Below are 18,182 nucleotides of genomic sequence, written 5' to 3'. Positions count from 1 at the left end.
ATAAATGCTTCACGGTAGAGGTTGACCGATTTATGATTTTTCAACGCCGATACCGATTTATTGGAGGAACAAAAAAAGCCGATACCGATTGATCGGCCAATTTCTGTATATGTATATTTGTAATAATGACAATTACAACAATACTGAATGAACACTTTTATTTTAACTTAATATATTACATAAATAAAAACAATTTAGTCTCAAATAAATTATGAAACATTTTCAATTTGGTTTAAATAATGCAAAAACAAAGTGTTGGAGAAGAAAGTAAAAATGCGGTATGTGCCATGTAAAAAAGCTAACGTTTAAGTTCCTTGCGCAGAACATGAGAACATATGAAAGCTGTTGGTTCCTTTTAACATGAGTCTTTGAGTTTTAGATTGTAGTTATTATAGGATTATTTCTCTATACATTTGTATTTCATATATCTTTGACTGTTGGATGTTCTTATTGGCACTATAGTATTGCCAGCCTAATCTCGGGAGTTGATAGGCTTGAAGTCATAAACAGCGCTGTACTTCAAGCATTGCGAAGAGCTGCTGGCAAGTCTTTGTTAGGAAGAAATTGTCTTCACACAGTTCGCAACGAGCCAGGCGGCCCAAACTGCTGCATATACCCTGACTCTGCTTGCACAGAACGCAAGAGAAGTGACACAATTTCCCTAGTTAATATTACCTGCTGACATTAATTTATTTTAACTAAATATGCAGGTTTTAGAAAATATACTTGTGTATTGATTTTAAGAAAGGCATTGATGTTTATGGTTAGGTACATTGGAGCAATGACAGTGCTTTTTTGCGAATGCACTTGTTAAATCATCACCTGTTTGGCGATGTAGGCTGTGATTCGATGATAAATAACAGGCACCGCAATGATTATTTGCAACGCAGGACAAGTTAGTTAAACTAGTAATATCATCAACCATGTGTAGTTAACTAGTGATTATGTTAAGATTGATTGTTTTTTATAAGATGCATTTAATGCTAGCTAGCAACTTACCTTGGCTCATTGTTGCACTCGCGTAACAGGTGGACAGCCTGCCACGCAGTCTCCTCGTGGAGTGCAATGTAATCGGCATCCAAAAATGCTGATTACCGATTGTTATGAAAACTTGATATCTGCCCTAATTATTCGGCCTTGCCAATTAATCAGTCGACCTTTGCTTCACGGTGTGAACCACACATGCGGAGATCATCCGTTCACCTACTCTGCGTCTCACAAAGACACGGCGGTTGGAACAAAAAATCTCAAATTCGGTCTCATCAGACCAAAGGACAGACTTTCACCGGTCTAATGTCCATTGCTTGTGTTTCTTGGCCCAAGTAAGTCTCTTCTTATTATTGGTGTCCTTTAGTAGTGGTTTCTTTGCAGTAATTCGACGATTTAGGCCTGATTCACATTGTCTCTGAACCGTTGATGTTGAGGTGTGTCTGTTACTTGAACTCTGAAGCATTTATTTGGGCTGCAATCTGATGTCCCGTTAACTCTAATGAACGTATCCTCGGCAGCAAAGTTAACTCTGTCTTCCTTTCCTGTGGCCGTCCTCACGAGATCCAGTTTCATCATGGCGCTTGATGGTTTTTGCGACTGCACTGTAAGAAACTTTCAAAGTTCTTGAAATTTTCTGGTTTAACTGAACTTCATGTCAAAGTTATGATGGACTGTCGTTTCTCTTGTTTTATATGAGCTGTTCTTGCCATAATATGGACTTGGTTTTTTACCAATTAGGGCTTTCTTCTGTATACTACCACCCCAAAATGGACTTTTAACAAGGCACACCTGTTAATTGAAATGCATTCCAGGTGACGACCTCATGAAACTGGTTGAAAGAATGCCAAGAATGTGCAAAGCTGTCATCAAGGCAAAGGGTGGCTACTTTGAAGAATCTCAAATATAAAATATATTTTGATTTGTTTAATAATGTTCTGGTTACTACATGATTCCTTATGTGTTATTTCATAGTTTTGATGTCTTCACTATTATTCTACAATGTAAAAAATAGTAAAAATAAAGAAAAACCCTTGAATGAGTTCGTGTGTCCAAACTTTTGACTGGTGCCGTACGTCTGTTAACAGATGGATCGCAAATGGCGCCCTATTCCCTTTATAGTGCACTACTTTTGACCAGAGTCCATGGGCTTAAGTGAATAGGGTACCATTTGGGACAGAGCCATGTCGTTAGTAAGCCTGAAGCAGAATGCTTGCTGTACTTTAATTACATGTTCAGGCTCCTAATTGTGCCCCTTAGTAGGTATATATCCAAGGCAAATGATGCCTTGCAGTGGTGTGTAGGGGGTTTGGCTCTGCACATCTGAATGTGTGCTATCATTACGACAATTATCTTAATTTTCCTACTCTGTTCCACTACAGTATTTGCGGGCTTGTAGGGTAGTTTTATAGCGGCTATTAATCTAAAATAACACATTTATGAGTCTGAAAAGTGCTGAATGTAATGGTTTTGTGGATTAAATGTGGGTAAATGGGTCTTAGTCATATAACTGAGCTATAATCTAATGATATCAAGTGGTGTTAGGACAAAAGTCTGCCTAATCAGCTTACACCACATTGATTTGACTTGCATATTAAGCCTCTCGTGGCTAAAGGGTTAGAGGAAAATGAATTATACAGTCCAGGATGGTTTTACCCCTAATGCTTTTTTTCACTATGACATTCCCTAAAAATGTAAATTTCGATTCTAAAAGTTTTAAAGCAGGGTAAAGTCACCCACTCATTCTCTGCACCTGGCAACCACTCACCCTAACCCAAATCCTGCAAGGCTCCTACACTGTACCCTGAGTTTGTTAATTTATAAATGCATGTTTGATTATTTTACATGTTTACAGTGCCTTCAGAAAGTATTCACACCCCTTGACTTTTTCCACATTTTATTACAGCCTGAATTTAAAATGGATTAAGTTGAGATTTTGTGTCACTGATCTACACACAATACCCCATAATGTCAAAGTGAAATTGTGTTTTTAGAAAAGTTTACACATTTATTTTCGACAACATCCTCTGTAATGGCAGAGCGCAAAATTCAAAAATATTTTGGGGAAATATTTAACTTTCATGCATTCACAATTGCAGTACACCAAATTAAAGCTTAATTTCTTGTTAATCTAGCCATCATGTCCGATTTCAAAAAGGCTTTACAGCGAAAGCACACCATACGATTATGTTAGGTCAGCGCCTAGTCACAAAAAACATACAGCCATTTTCCAGCCAAAGAGAGGAGTCACAAAAAGCAGAAATAGAGAAAATGAATCACTAACCTTTGATCTTCATCAGATGGCACTCATAGGACTTCATGTTACACAATACATGTATGTTTTGTTCGATAAAGTTCATATTTATATCCAAAAATCTCAGTTTACATTGGCGCGTTATGTTCAGTAATGTTGTTCCTCAAACATCCGGCGAATTTGCAGAGAGCCACATCAATTTACAGAAATACTCATCATAAACTTTGATAAAAGATACAAGTGTTATATAGAATTAGAATAGCATAGAATTAAATATATACTTCTCCTTAATGCAACCACTGTGTCAGATTTCAAAAAAGCTTTACGGAAAAAGCACACCATGCAATAATCTGAGTACAGCGCTCAGCCACAAAAACAAGCCATACAGATACCCGCCATGTTGTGGACTCAGTAAAAGTCAGAAATAGCGTTATAAATATTCACTTACCTTTGATGATCTTCATCAGAATGCACTCCCAGGAATTCCAGTTCCACAATAAATGTTTGTTTTGTTCGATAAAGTTTATCTTTATGTCCAAATACCTCCTTTTTGTTAGCGCGTTTAGTTCACCAATCGAAATTCACAAGGCGCGGGCAAGTCCAGACGAAAAGTCAAAAAAGTTCTATTACAGTTCGTAGAAACATGTCAAACGATGTATAGAATCAATCTTTATGATGTTTTTATCATAAATCTTCAATAAGGTTTCAACCGGACAATTCCTTTGTCTTTAGAAATGAAAGGGAACACAGCTTGCTCTCACGGCTGCGCGAGTGACTTAGCTCATTGCATTCTGCCAGACCCCTTAGTCAAACAGCTCTTATTCGCTCCCCCTTCTTAGTAGAAGCCTGAAACAAGGTTCTAAAGACTGTTGACATCTAGTGGAAGCCTTAGGAAGTGCAATATGACCCCATTTACATTGTATATTGGATAGGCAAAGACTTGAAAACCTACAAACCTCAGATTTCCCACTTACTGGTTGGATTTTTCTCAGGTTTTTGCCTGCCATATGAGTTCTGTTATACTCACAGACATCATTCAAACAGTTTTAGAAACTTCTGAATATTTTCTATCCAAATCTACTAATAATATGCATATCTTAGCTTCTGGGCCTGAGTAGCAGGCAGTTTAGTCTGGGCACGCTTTTCATCCGAACGTGAAAATACTGCCCCCTATCCCAAACAGGTTAAAAGCTGAAATGTCTTGAGTCAATAAGTATTCAACCACTTTGTTATGGCAAGCCTAGCGAAGTTCAGGATAAAGAAATGTTTCACAAGTTGCATAGACTCACTCTGTGTGCAATAATAGTGTTTAACATTATTTTTTAATGACTATCCCATCTCTGTACCCCACACATACAAATTATCTGTAAGGTCCCTCAGTCGAGCAGGTCATTTCGAGCACAAATTCAACCACAAAGCCCAGGGAGGTTTTCCAATGGTTCGCAAAGAAGGGAACCTATTGGCAGATGTTTTTTTTTTTTAAAGCAGACATTGAATATTTCTTTGCATGGTGAAATTATTAATTACACTTTGGATGGTGTATCAATACACCCAGTCACAAAGAAAAATACTGGCACCCTTCTTAGTTGATGGAGAGGAATTAAATAATTCAGGGATTTAAAACCGTTAGAGTTTAATAGCTGTTATAGGAGATAACTAAGGATGGATCAACAACATTGTAGTTACTCCACAATACTAACAAAAATGACAGAGAAAATACATAAACGTTTTCTAAAACATGCATCTTGTTTGCAATAAGGCACTGAAGTATTACTGCAAAAAATGTGGCAAAGAAATTAACTTAATGTCCTGAATACAAAGTGTTATGTTTGGGGCAAATCCAACACATCACTGAGGACCTCTCTTCAAGCATGGTGTTGGCTGCATCATGTTATGGGTATGCTTGTCATCGGCAAGAAAAAGGGAGTTTTTTTAAGATAAAAAGAAACAGACTTAGTTTAGTCTGCTTTCCAACAGACACTGGGAGACAAATTCACCTTTCAGCAGAACAATTACCTAAAACACAAGGCCAAATATATAAACTGGAGTTGCGTACCAAGACAACATTGAATGTTCCTGAGTGGCCTAGTTACAGTTTTGACTTAGAAAAAGTAAAGTGGTGTGAATACTTTCTGAAGGGAACTGTATGTTTATTCTTCTGTGAACCCTAGTTTTTTACAGTATTCATTTCAATACTCCCTACATCTTATTCTTACCTCACAACCTCCTGCATTAGTTTGCCCTTGATGCATGTTTTTTGTGTTTGGAATGGCTGTTATTTAGTGGCATGTGTTGTTTAAATTTTTTTACCCCAAATTTATTCATTTCCTTATGTTTTCTCCTCAATCTTTTTCTGCCCCTACTGTCCCCACCCCTCCCTCCTTTTCCACTCCACCCTTCTACTCTGCCTGACACACACTGTGTCTCCATGGTTACACTGTCCCGACAACACCAATGCATTATGGTGCTTCTCATTGCCAACCAACCAACAAACCTGCCAATCCTCTGTCCTCCAAACCTTCTGCCATCCTCATTCCACAATACTGGGTGACGTGGCTTGGTGCTGCTGCCTTCGTCATGGTAACGTGCAACCCAGGGTGAAAATTCCTTCCTGCAGGCGACTGTAGCCAAGCTGGGCCCCCTGCCTCGCATCCTGGGGGACATAGCCCACTCTCTGTCCAGCCCCACACCAATCCAGCAGCAGCTCCGACGCTTCCAGGACAACAGCTCCTCACAAAATATCACCGGCAGCGTCTCTTCAGGCCTGCAGAGGATATTCGAAGATCCGGCCGACAGGTAGGACTCCAAAATGGTCACAACCGCCGCAACTATATTGCCAATCACCACCCAGCCATGCATGGTCTAATTCTGTGGTGTAGTTCTGGCTGTAGTTCTTTTCAAAGGCTGTTTCGTCTGGTGATTTTGTGCCAGTTAATCTGGAGATTCAGCTTTCATACATAAAGTTGAGAGATGTTGGTATATGCTCATGCAGTTTATATGGATAGGTTGTTTTATGGTGCATTGATTTGGGAGATGACTCACTGCTAGGATCTTTCTAAATAAAGCTGCAGCTAGAGACTTTCAATTTTTAGCGGCTGAAGAGGTAATGAGGGAATCTGAGATGGAAGTTTTTCCAGCTTTAAAGTGGATCAGAGTAAATATTGATGCTAAAGGAACATTGAGTTAAACTTGAAAGGAAAAGAAGGTTAGCTGCATTTCACCTGTGTCCCTAATGGCACTCTATTCCCTATGCCAGGGCTAGACAACCCTGTTCCTGGAGAACCGCAGGTAGTGCAGGGTTTTGTCCCAACTAGGCACCAAACTGGGCTACTTAGTTTATTGATCAGTTCATTGATTGCCTAAATTCAACACACCTAGTCTTTCAGGTAGGTTAAATCAAAAACATGAAGTGCCTGCGGCAATCCAAAACCAGGGTTCCCTGCCCTAGGCATATATAGTGCACTAATTTTGACCAGACCCCTATGGGCCCTGTTCAAAGTAGTTAACTACATAGGGAATATGATGCCATTTTGGACTGGTACTAGTTTTGGTTTCAGAACTCTCTGTTAATGTGTTGTGTGTTTTGCAGCATCAAGTCCCCAGTCCAGGAGCATGTTATGGACGGCCTTCACCGGGGGAAGAACCCTCTCCTGGGCCAGCAGTCGTCCGCCCACAGCATGAGCTTCTCGGACAAGGAGGAGAGAGAGAACCTTCTGCCCAATGGACGCAGCATCTCCCTGGTGGACCTCCAGGACTCTCACATGGTCCAGAGTGGCCAGGGACCCCTCCCTCTCCACGAAGCTCCACCCAGGCTGAGCAGGGTGGGCTCCCAGGTCTCTATCGGACACCCCCACCAGGCTACCACCCCACAGTCACACCAAGCCCTACACCAGAAGCCATCGTTACGGGACAACCTCCCCCAGAGTGCGCCGCAGGTGCGTCGGCCCCTACACCCATCCCTCAGCCAGCAGAGGAGCCTCCAGCCTCTCTCTTTCCAGAACCCTGTCTATCACCTTAGCAACCTGACACAACAACAACAACAACAAAACACAGCAGTACACTCCACAACACACTCGGGCCACTCCCACTCAGTGCACTCCCTTCAGCCGGGCTCCAGCTCAGAGAACCTGAGCACCGATAGCTCCCGCAGCCACAGCAACTCGGAGGTTGAGTTCGGAGGCGGGAACCAGAGGGGGAAGGGGGGCAGGGTCCCGTCCAATAGCAGCCTGGAGGAGTTCAGCCAGCGGAGCACGCAGAGTGAGGACTGCTCCACGCCGCGCCGCCACACCCTGCCGGACCACCAGGGAGGGGCCCACGCAGTGGCAGTGCCCAGGCAGAACAGCACGGGCACAGCCCACATCGTGAGGGTGGAGCAGCAGAGCCGCAGCGGGGGGAGTGGTGGGGCCCGGACGCCCCACTCCCTGCCCCACAGCGCATCTCTGCGCAGCAGCAGCTCCATCAACACGGAGCCCATGCCTATCCCCATCCAGGCCCAGCCAGGTGCAGGCACTGGAGGCCACTCACACCAGCAGTCCACCTGCTCCATGGAGAGCCCTGTGCCCCCCGTCAGGAGCGTGGCCAAGCAGCAGACACCACACCAGGTACTCGTCTGGCATACAGAACTACACTTAGATACACAAGCTCAGCTACGACACCCCTATATATTATGTTGTTATTATCAAGGCTAAATGTCTCCGAAATAAGGTGTGGCCAGTCGTGTTGGCCACTCAGGGTAGATTTGATTGACATCTCAGTATCTGTGGTGATGGTGGTGGTGCAGGTGGCGTCGCCAGTAGAGCCAGTCACCATGTCACCAGTAGAGAGGACAGCAGCGTGGGTGCTGAATAACGGCCAGTACGAGGACGAGGAGGAGCAGGCGGCCCCAGCAGATCAGAGCAGCCAGGACAGCAGGAACGCAGAGAAGGTAAAGAGTCAGCCAGAGTCACAGCCAATGAAGGTTTGATGGCCAAAACATGTCCACGTTTTGAAGTTATATTTGTTAGTGCTGGCTGTCTTCTTGGGGACCTTCAATGCTGCAGAAATGTTATGGTACCCTTCCCAAGATTTGTGCCTTGACACAATCCTGTCTCAGAGCTCTACGGACAATTCCTTCGACCTCATGGCTTGGTTTCACGTTTTGAAGTTATATTTGCTAGTGCTGGCTGTCTTCTTCATTACCAAGTCCAACACATGAGCCTGCTAATTAAATCAAATCAAACTTTGTCACATGCGCCGAATACAACAAGTGTAGACTTTACAGTGAAATGCTTACTTACAAGCCCTTAACCAACAGTGCAGTTCAAGAAGAAGGAAATATTTACTTAGTAGACAAAAATAAAAAGTAATTATAAAAAGTAACACAATAAGAATAACAATAACGAGGCTATGTACAGGGGGCACCGGTACCAAGACCGTGTGCGGGGGTACAGGCTAGTTGATGTAATCTCTACATGTAGGTGGTGGCGAAGTGACTATGCATAGGTAACAAACAAACAAACAGCTTGTAGCAGCAGTGTACAAAAGGGAGGGGTGTCAATGTAAATTGTCCGGTGGCGATTTTATGAATTGTTCAGCAGTCTTATGGCTTTGGGGTAGAGTGTAGGCAGACAGAGGTTGGCTTTGTCTTAGGCATGACTAACACGATCATCCCCTCCCACTCTCTCTCTTTCTATCTTCCCATCTATCTCTCTTTCTCTGTCTCTCGCCTCTCTCCCTCCAGTATGAACAGGAGATCTGCAAGCTGAAGGAGCGCCTGCGGGTGTCTAGTCTGTGTCTGGAGGAGTACGAGAGACGTCTGCTGGCCCAGGAGCAGCAGATGCAGAAACTGCTGAGGGAGTACAAGGCCCGCCTGGAGGACAGCGAGGAGAGGCTGCGGCGGCAGCAGGAGGAGAAGGATAATCAGATGAAGAGCATCATCTGCAGGTAGGCATTACTAGGCACCCTCTGGATGATTTTGCTGACAAGAAGGAGCATGTGCTTCAGTCGTAATTCCTGTGAATGAATGATTGAACAAACTAACTAATGAATTAAAGAATGAATGAAAGCAAAATCATAGATTGACTGCTTAATGGCATGCTTCTGGTTGCTTGTATATCTGTGTCCAAATGGCACTCTATTCCCTATATAGTGCAGTACTTTTGACCAGGGTCCACAGGGCTCTGGTCAAAGATGGGATTCAATTTGAAATGCAACCAATGTCCCCCCCCCCCTTTTGATGTGTATTTGTCTGAGGTGGCTATGCTCTGTCACTCACAGGTTAATGGCTGTAGAGGAGGAGCTGAAGAGAGACCATACAGAGATGCAGGCTGTCATAGACGCCAAGCAGAAGATCATTGATGCACAGGTATAGTAACTGCACACATTTTGTCTGTACTCTACCTGGGCTGGGCGTTTGAATAATACAAATACTTAAAACCGTTCAGATCCATTCAGTTCCATCCCCTTAAGAATAATATTCTACTCTCCATGGAAACAGATTAATTCAGTCTTATGGGCTGTCCACACCAAGAATGCCAACTATATTGATTAAAAAAATCTAAATCGCTCTAATTCAAGTAGACAGGAGTGTTCACACTACAACAATAACTACAAAAGAGCCATCGTTTGGATTACTTTCTGAGTGATTATTTTTCCCCCCTCCGACAATAAAACATTGACAACTAATCCAAAACGTGTTCTTTTGAAGCGTTCTTGGTTCTAAGTGGGTGAAGTTGCTTGGACAGAAGAGAAGGCAGAGCGCATGGTAAACTTCCCTGATATAGGACGATTTGGGAGAATGATGATGATCCACGACTGACAGCGCATATTAGTATGAGAAGGCCATATTTTCCGATGGTATCTGTTAACACTGATACATCCTGACAAAATACTCGCTATGACAGGCCTGCTAATGTGCCTTTCTGGACCTTGTGAACTGTAGAGAAAATACCTATTACTGATCCAAATGGTTGCCTAGTCTAGATGATTATTATTATTCCGGAATGAAACGTGCATTCAAAACGCAGGGATTTTCATCTGGTAGCAGTTGAAATATTGTATTGCAAGCTGGCAAGTAAGTATTTTGTGCAAATGTGGGATATGATGAAAAGCGTATTCATAAAAAAACATATTAACAAGAATGCAATCATTTGCCATTAGTGAGAATAGCGAATCAAACATTAGACATACAACAAATCACCATGTACATCTCTCATTTAATTTGGCCTAGTAAATAGATATTTATTTCAAGTTTAGCAATATCATAGGCAGCGCTATTTTATAGTAGCAGTAAGCAGTTGAATTTAACAGCTGATCTTTTACTTTGATGTAGGCCTAAATTACACGTTTTTATTGACATGTGCACAAGTACAGTGAAATGGCTTTCTTGCGTGCTCTTTCCCAATAATGCAGTAATGAATATTAGTAGTATTATAAAACATTTATAAAAAGTAAAGTAGAACCAAAACACACAAGAAATGTAGAACTGTAACTACTACTGTAAGTACTGTAATTGCATTTGTTTTTGTAGCCTGCCCTACAATGTTTAAGAATTCACGGGCAGTCCATCATATTTAGGTTAGGGGGGAAAAGTCTATATAAAACATTGTTGAATTCAAACATTCTGCTGACAGGTCTACAACAATTTGCCATTGTTTTCTCGTACAGAAACTGGCACAGTCCTTTTCTAGGTAAGGCATAAATGACTGCTAAAGATTAAAACATTCTGCCAACACAGTAAATAGACTGGTAGCTTATGTCAAATATTTGACAGTACAAGGTGTCGAAAGCGTTCCACATGGATGCTGGCCTATGTTGACTCCAATGCTTACCACAGTTGTCAAGTTGGCTGGATGTCCTTTGGTTGGAGGACCATTCTTGACACACACAGAAACTGTTGAGCATGAAAAACCCAGCAGTGTTGCAGTTCTTTACACAAACAGGTTCGCCTGGCACCTACTATCATACCCTGTTCAAATGCACTTAGAAATTGTGTCTTGCCCATTCACCCGCTGAATGGCACACATACACAATCCATGTCTCATTTGTCTCAAGGGTTAAAAATCCTTTAACCTCTCTCCTCCCCTTCATCTACACTGATTTGAAGTGGATTTAACAAGTGATATCAATAAAGGATCATAACTTTCCCCTGGATTCACCTGGTCAGTCTGTCATGGCAGGATGTTTTGTACACTGCGTACAGTATATACCATGGCAGGACATAGAATCCCAATAATCTATTGATAAACTAAATATAGCCTAGCCCATAGCCCTATATGTTTTGATAATTTGGCCATTTTCCCCATTTAAAAATGCACCTTTATAAAAAAAAAAAGCATTACATGCATAATCGCATTTGTGGTCACTTTTGAGAATGTTCCATTAGCAGGAAAACACCATTCACGCTTATAGCCTACAGCAGTATGCGCATTGCTGCGCTTATAATGTGAAGAAATATCCTAATAGTTTATCAACATTTTAAGCTAAACATTCTCATCTTTTGCATTAGAAGCATTGCTTGAAACAGGTTTTTATTCATTTGGGATATTTCGCATCCCACAACTGTCCCAGACTATGTTTGGAATATTTATTTCTCGCACAGAATAGAATAGGTAAATTTTTGTACTATGGGGTATAGTAGATTGACATAGGCTAGTGCTTTTGTTGTTTGTTAGGCCTACTCATCTTGTTGGCTGACAAGAAATACATGTGGACAGTTCTTCCAACATCTTCAATATGCGCCTCGGAATTGAATAAAGGCCTGATTGGTGGAGTGCTGCAGAGATTGCTGTCCTTCTGGAAGGTTCTCCCATCTTCACAGAGGAACTCTGGAGCTCTGTGCGAGTGACCCTCGGGTTCTTGGTCACCTCCCTGCCCAAGGCCTTTCTCTCCCGATTGCTCAGTTTGGCCGGGCGGCCATCTCTAGAAAGAGTCTTTGTGGTTCCAAACTTCTTCCATTTAAGAATGACGGAGGCCACTGTGTTCCTGGGGAAACCAGGCACCGCTCAATGCTGCAAACATTTTTTGGTACCCTTCCCCAGATCTGTGCCTCGACACTATCCTGTCTCGGAGCTCTACGGACAATTCCTTCGACCTCATGGCTTGATTTTTGCTCTGACGTGCACTGTCAACTGTGGGACCTTATATAGACAGGTGTGTGCCTTTCCAAATCATGTCCAATCAATTGAATTTACCACATGTGACACGAATCAAGTTGTAGAAACATCTCAAGGATGATGAATGATGCACCTGAGCTCAATTTCGAGTCTCATAGCAAAGGGTCTGAATACTTATGTAAATAATATAAACCTGTTTTTTTCTTTTTACTGTTTTTGTTAAATGTCTGCCCAGTCCACATGCCCATACACTCTATACATATAATGTATACAATAACTATTTATTTATACTATGATCCTCACGTTATATGGAATGCCCACCGCCCTCATGTCATTTCTGTTTAAATGTTTTACCTGGTTCTTCAATGACAGACGGAACAGTTAAGGTTAGGTTTGACTATACAAGTAAATACCTACAAAATCCAACATATCCCATGGAATGGTGGAGGAAAAAAGCATATGGTTCTTGAACACCTAAGAGATTGTCCGCTGATGTATTTATTTTTTAACAAGAGTTACATTAACAAAAAGGAGAAATGGAACATTTTAAAGAGCAGCTGGGTTGGAGAGACCTATGCTGCCACCTACTGTAGTAACAGCAAAGGTGTAGGCATTCTGATAAATAAGAATACACAATTTCCCCTTATCCCAGCATATGGACCAAGAAGGCCGATTTATAATGTTGAATTGTATCTTGAAGTGAAATTACTGTTCCCAACTACAAAATACTATTTTTTTTTCTCTCTTAAGTAATTGAAGTTATAAAAACTGGCTAGATTTTTATTTCCAAAAGTGCTCTCAATTATTTACTGGATGAAAAAAGTATTGATTTTGTGATATCGGATCATTCTCCGGTATCATACTTAATTACACCAACAGAAAATACATTTAGCGAAAGAATTGGAGAATGAATTTTATTCAATATGTGATTTATTTTTTGTTTACAATCTTAGAAAAAGCCTATAAAAAAAATCTTTACAAGGTAGAGTAAAATACCATTTCTGAATTTAAGCAGAAATACTGTGTTTTACTTCTTTTTTTTTATTTTTATTTTTTTAAATTTTATCCCCTTTTCTCCCCAATTTTTCGTGGTATCCAATCGCTAGTAATTACTATCTTGTCTCATCGCTACAACTCCCGTACGGGCTCGGGAGAGACGAAGGTCGAAAGTCATGCGTCCTCCGAAGCACAACCCAACCTAGCCGCACTGCTTCTTAACACAGCGCGCCTCCAACCCGGAAGCCAGCCGCACCAATGTGTCGGAGGAAACACCGTGCACCCGCCCCCTCGGTTAGCGCGCACTGCGCCCGGCCCGCCACAGGAGTCGCTGGAGCGCGATGAGACAAGGATATCCCTACCGGCCAAACCCTCCCTAACCCGGACGACGCTAAGCCAATTGTGCGTCGCCCCACGGACCTCCCGGTCGCGGCCGGCTGCGACAGAGCCTGGGCGCGAACCCAGACTCTGGTGGCGCAGCATAGCACTGCGATGCAGTGCTCTAGACCACTGCGCCACCCGGGAGTGTTTTACTTCTTAAGAGAGCCAACAACTACAGGTTAAACTCTCATAAAGCATACTACTTAATTTTTATTTTATTTTATTTCACCTTTATTTAACCAGGTAGGCTAGTTGAGAACAAGTTCTCATTTGCAACTGCGACCTGGCCAAGAGAAAGCATAGCAATTCGACACATACAACAACACAGAGTTACACATGGAATAAACAAAACATACAGTCAATAATACAGTAGAAAAATAAGTCTATATACAATGTGAGAAAATGAGGTGAGATAAGGGAGGTAAAGGGGAAAAAAGGCCATGGTGGCGAGGTAAATACAATATAGCAAGTAAAACACTGGAATGGTAGATTTGCAGTGGAAGAATGTGCAAATTAAAAATATAAATAATGGGGTGCAAAGGAGCAAAATAAATAAATAAATACAGTAGGGGAAGAGGTAGTTGTTTGGGCTAAATTATAGATGGGCTATGTAAAGGTGCAGTAATCTGTGAGCTGCTCTGACAGCTGGTGCTTAAAGCTAGTGAGGGAGATAAGTGTTTCCAGCTTCAGAGATTTTTGCAGATCGTTCCAGTCATTGGCAGCAGAGAACTGGATGGCAAATAAACCTGGTCAAAATCTCGCCGCTCTCACAAAAAGAATACATGCTAAACCTGTTATAATTTTAAAAGATAAAGCTACAAAGGCAGTAATGAGAAACAACAATGTGATTTAATGACCATTTCTTTCAGTTTCTATGAAAATGTATACAAATCAGAATTAAACAGTGGGACGGATCCTATAGACTCAACAAATCGGAAGCAACTATCAGCGGACAAAAAATTATAATTTAAACCGAGATCGCCCAAGAAGAAATATTAGATACTGTTATAACATTCGCACAGAGAAAAGCACCAGAAATGGATGGCTTTCCCATGGAAATCTATAACAGATATGTCACTTAATTCAGTGCTTCCTAGTTACATGTATCAAACAGTTATTTAAATTATATTAAAACCAGGAAAATCTGGAGGGTCCCCTGCTAAATATAGACCCATAAATGTAATAATTGTGACAAAAAAAATTATAACAAAGCTTATAAGCAATAAAATGGCAAAGTATTACCAGACTTGATACACATCAATCAAACAGGGTTTTATTTAAAAAATATATACACTTACAAATACAAGAACATGTTTCAGTTTAATACAATATGCAATATGAAGTCGGAAGTTTACATACAGTCATTAAAACTAATTTTTCAACCACTCCACAAATTTCTTTTTAACAAAATATAGTTTTGGCAAGTCAGTTAGGACATCTACTTTGTGCATGACACAATTAATTTTTCCAACAATTGTTTACAGACAGATTATTTCACTTATAATTCACTGTATCACAATTCCAGTGGGTCAGAAGTTTACATACACAAAGTTGACTGTGCCTTTAAACAGCTTGGAAAATTCCAGAAAATGATGTCATGGCTTTAGAAGCTCCTGATAGGCTAATTGACATAATTTGAGTCAATTGGAGGATGTACCTGTGGATATATTTCAAGGCCTATATTTCAGGTACTATTCACATGGAATTTGGAGGGGGATGAAGTTCTTTTGCTCTGCATTGGAGCAGAGAACCTGTTGACTTTATCACTATGTTCCACTGAGTTCCAGGTCAATAAAGCAACGGAGGTAATCCAAGCAGGCAAGTAATACAGTCAGTCCTCTAGTTTTGGGAAATGCTGTCAAGCCTTGAATGAGCGCAACCACACTTGACACTCATTCCTGCCTCCCTGCCAAAAAAGTCCTTATTCCTGTGCAGACTAGAGGTCGTTGTTGTTTCGTATTGCTTTTGAAATTAGATTTTCAGATTTCCCCATCAGTCAGAATACAAATGTAGAACATAATCTAATACATGTTCATTACTTTTGTAGGTATACTACGCCCCTACAATTCATGTTTCTCCATATCTGATGTCAATCTAATTTCAGACACAGTGGCTCTCATAGTTAAAAATAAACATTGTTATAGTATAAGAAAGTAGGTTTTGAATCAGGGCTGGAAATATGAAGCAGTTACATTCAGATGTGTTCACTATTTCTGTCTCTACAGGACTGTGTGTTGTAAGTTGCGCTCTTAGCAGATGATGTATCTGTTATCCCCAGCCAGCTTTGGATGCTTTTCACCCTGCCCTCCTAATTTAGCTACCGTCACTCCCAAAACCCTTCTCCCCTTCCCTCCTCTCCCCCAGTTCTGCAGTAACAGTGCCTTGACCTGGCTAGATGAGGTTGCTCATGGCTAGAGACAAAACATTATTATGTTGCTGATTACAAGGATGGCATACTGAGTCCGTTTTCCTACTTCTAGGAGGGGGAACAATCAAGTATATCATACAGGACAGTTCAGTCCCAAGGGTTATGCATATAATTGGGATTTCAGTTATTTATTTATTAATAAATTTTTTAAAGATAGTTGAATACAAATAATCCTCATGTGTTTACACAATATAAATTGACAGTAGTTTTCAGTTAAAAGTGATGCCACTTGACATGTAGGCTCAGTGAATGGTATACGAATAGATATCTAAAATTGTTTCTTTTTTTCAAACAAACATGACGCAATGCTTGGATATGAGTTTTTAGTTGTATCTATAATTTTGTCTGCTAAACAAAAAATAGGTATATTTCAGACTTTGCTTGTGATATTTGAATTTCACCATCTACAGAGTAGTAGTCATCCTTCAGCTTACCCTGCTCATCTATTCTCCACTGTTAAGTGAATGCTTTCCTCACTCAGTCCCTCCCTCTTCCCCTCCTCTCTTTAGGAGAAGAGGATAAGCTCTCTGGATGCAGCCAACTCTCGGCTGATGAGTGCCCTGACACAGGTGAAGGAGCGCTATAGCATGCAGAATCTGCGCAACGGCCTCTCGCCAACCAACCCCACAAAACTGTCGATCACTGAGAACGGAGAGTTTAAAAACAGCAGTTGCTGATTGTTAGTCAGACACCATGATGGTGGTCACACTCTCTCTCCATGCACACAGGCCAAGGACCTGTCTCTCTCTTGACTGTACGTACTATACATCTACAAGGAATGTCTAGATATTAATGTATATAACTTATATCTTGTACTGGTTGTGTACAGAGATGATACTGGAAAGACGGGTCAGTTGAAGACTGAAACAGGGGGATCAACTGTTGTCATAAAATAGTTAATTGGTGTTTTATAAATTACATTATTATTCCCATATGCAGACAAATGCAGTTTCTCTAAGATATATATTGAGATGTACATATCATAAAGTGGGTTTGTTTTAAATAAATAGCTAAAAGCACATAGTGAGCAATTATAGCTCTAAAAACATATTGTCATAATAGGAGTGGAAGGGCAAAATAAACCAAAAACAGTTTTATGCACACTGTTATTCAAACCCTACTTTTTTATATTTTTTAACTTCTGTTTATGTTGTCTTAAACTAGGGGTTGAATTGGTTTTGATTAGCTGATTTTGAGTATATTGACTGCTGCTTGCCCATTATTAGCTGAAACCATAGGTCTTTGAGTTCAGGTTCTTAAGGCCAACTGGATCTTCAAAAATGAGTTGTCTCGCTCCACCACCTTGCCACAGAATAGCAAATTGTATTTATTTCTGTACCGCCTACTGTCAAGCCTTCAAGATCCCAAAAGAAGACTCATGACTTTGTACAATTTCATGTCAATAACTACTGTTTAAAAGAGTGTTGTCCCCCCTTCCCCTCATATGAACTGGTTTATGTAAATGTTTGCATATCTGTCCTTGTTGAATGTTGTGTAGAATAAAAGCTGCCTATAATTTTGTGGATATTTTGCAATTATATTAATTGTATATGGGTTGTAATTCAACTACAGTGCTAAAGCACATTTTTGTGGAGTTGTTACATAATTATCCCCTTTTATAAAGATGATTTGGTTGTTGTTACTTTGGAAGATGTGACTTAATTAGTGAACCACAGTTAGAATGGGGCATGCGGAAGGAACATACTTGTAAGCTTGATGAGAGGGTCTCAATGACAGATGGAAAGTGGCAGATCTATGCCTAGTCTCCCTAGGCAGATGGGTTGCCTCCCACATGAACAATGTTACAGCATAAACTGTGTGCTGTTGCTCTAGGTCTGGGATTTCCATAGACTAGAGCAGTGGCTCCCAACCTTTTTCAAAATAGTACGCAGCAGCATCTAGATATGTATGCAACAAATGTTCAACATTCACCTTCTGCTACCATTTCTGTCAAGCCGGCTACGCATACAGTTTGACGCATACATTCGATAAATCCAAGGTATGCACCACACCGAATGCTCTGCAACGCAATGCTGCATGGCAA

The 18,182-nt window shown here is 41.0% G+C and overlaps 1 protein-coding gene across 6 annotated transcripts in view; it reads left to right on the top strand.

Moving 5' to 3' along the window:
* Nucleotides 1-17,663, top strand: part of LOC139559752 (ras GTPase-activating protein nGAP-like) — a 100,054-nt gene extending 82,391 nt beyond the window's left edge. For 4 of the 6 annotated variants that reach the window (XM_071376072.1, XM_071376069.1, XM_071376074.1 and 1 more), the window contains 6 exons: nucleotides 5,838-6,037; nucleotides 6,831-7,842; nucleotides 8,022-8,165; nucleotides 8,961-9,163; nucleotides 9,497-9,584; nucleotides 16,648-17,663. In XM_071376072.1, coding sequence (XP_071232173.1) covers nucleotides 5,838-6,037; nucleotides 6,831-7,842; nucleotides 8,022-8,165; nucleotides 8,961-9,163; nucleotides 9,497-9,584; nucleotides 16,648-16,815 — 1,815 coding nt within the window. In that variant the 3' untranslated portion in view covers nucleotides 16,816-17,663. The remainder of the gene's footprint in view (nucleotides 1-5,837; nucleotides 6,038-6,830; nucleotides 7,843-8,021; nucleotides 8,166-8,960; nucleotides 9,164-9,496; nucleotides 9,585-16,647) is intronic. The other 2 variants (XM_071376070.1, XM_071376071.1) reach the window with 2 other exon arrangements.
* The last annotated feature ends 519 nt before the right edge of the window (nucleotides 17,664-18,182 follow it).

Source organism: Salvelinus alpinus, chromosome 30 (assembly GCF_045679555.1).
Source record: "Salvelinus alpinus chromosome 30, SLU_Salpinus.1, whole genome shotgun sequence".
NCBI lineage: Eukaryota > Metazoa > Chordata > Actinopteri > Salmoniformes > Salmonidae > Salvelinus > Salvelinus alpinus.
Note: the sequence above shows the minus strand (reverse complement) of the source record. Positions and strands in the feature narration are given on the sequence as shown.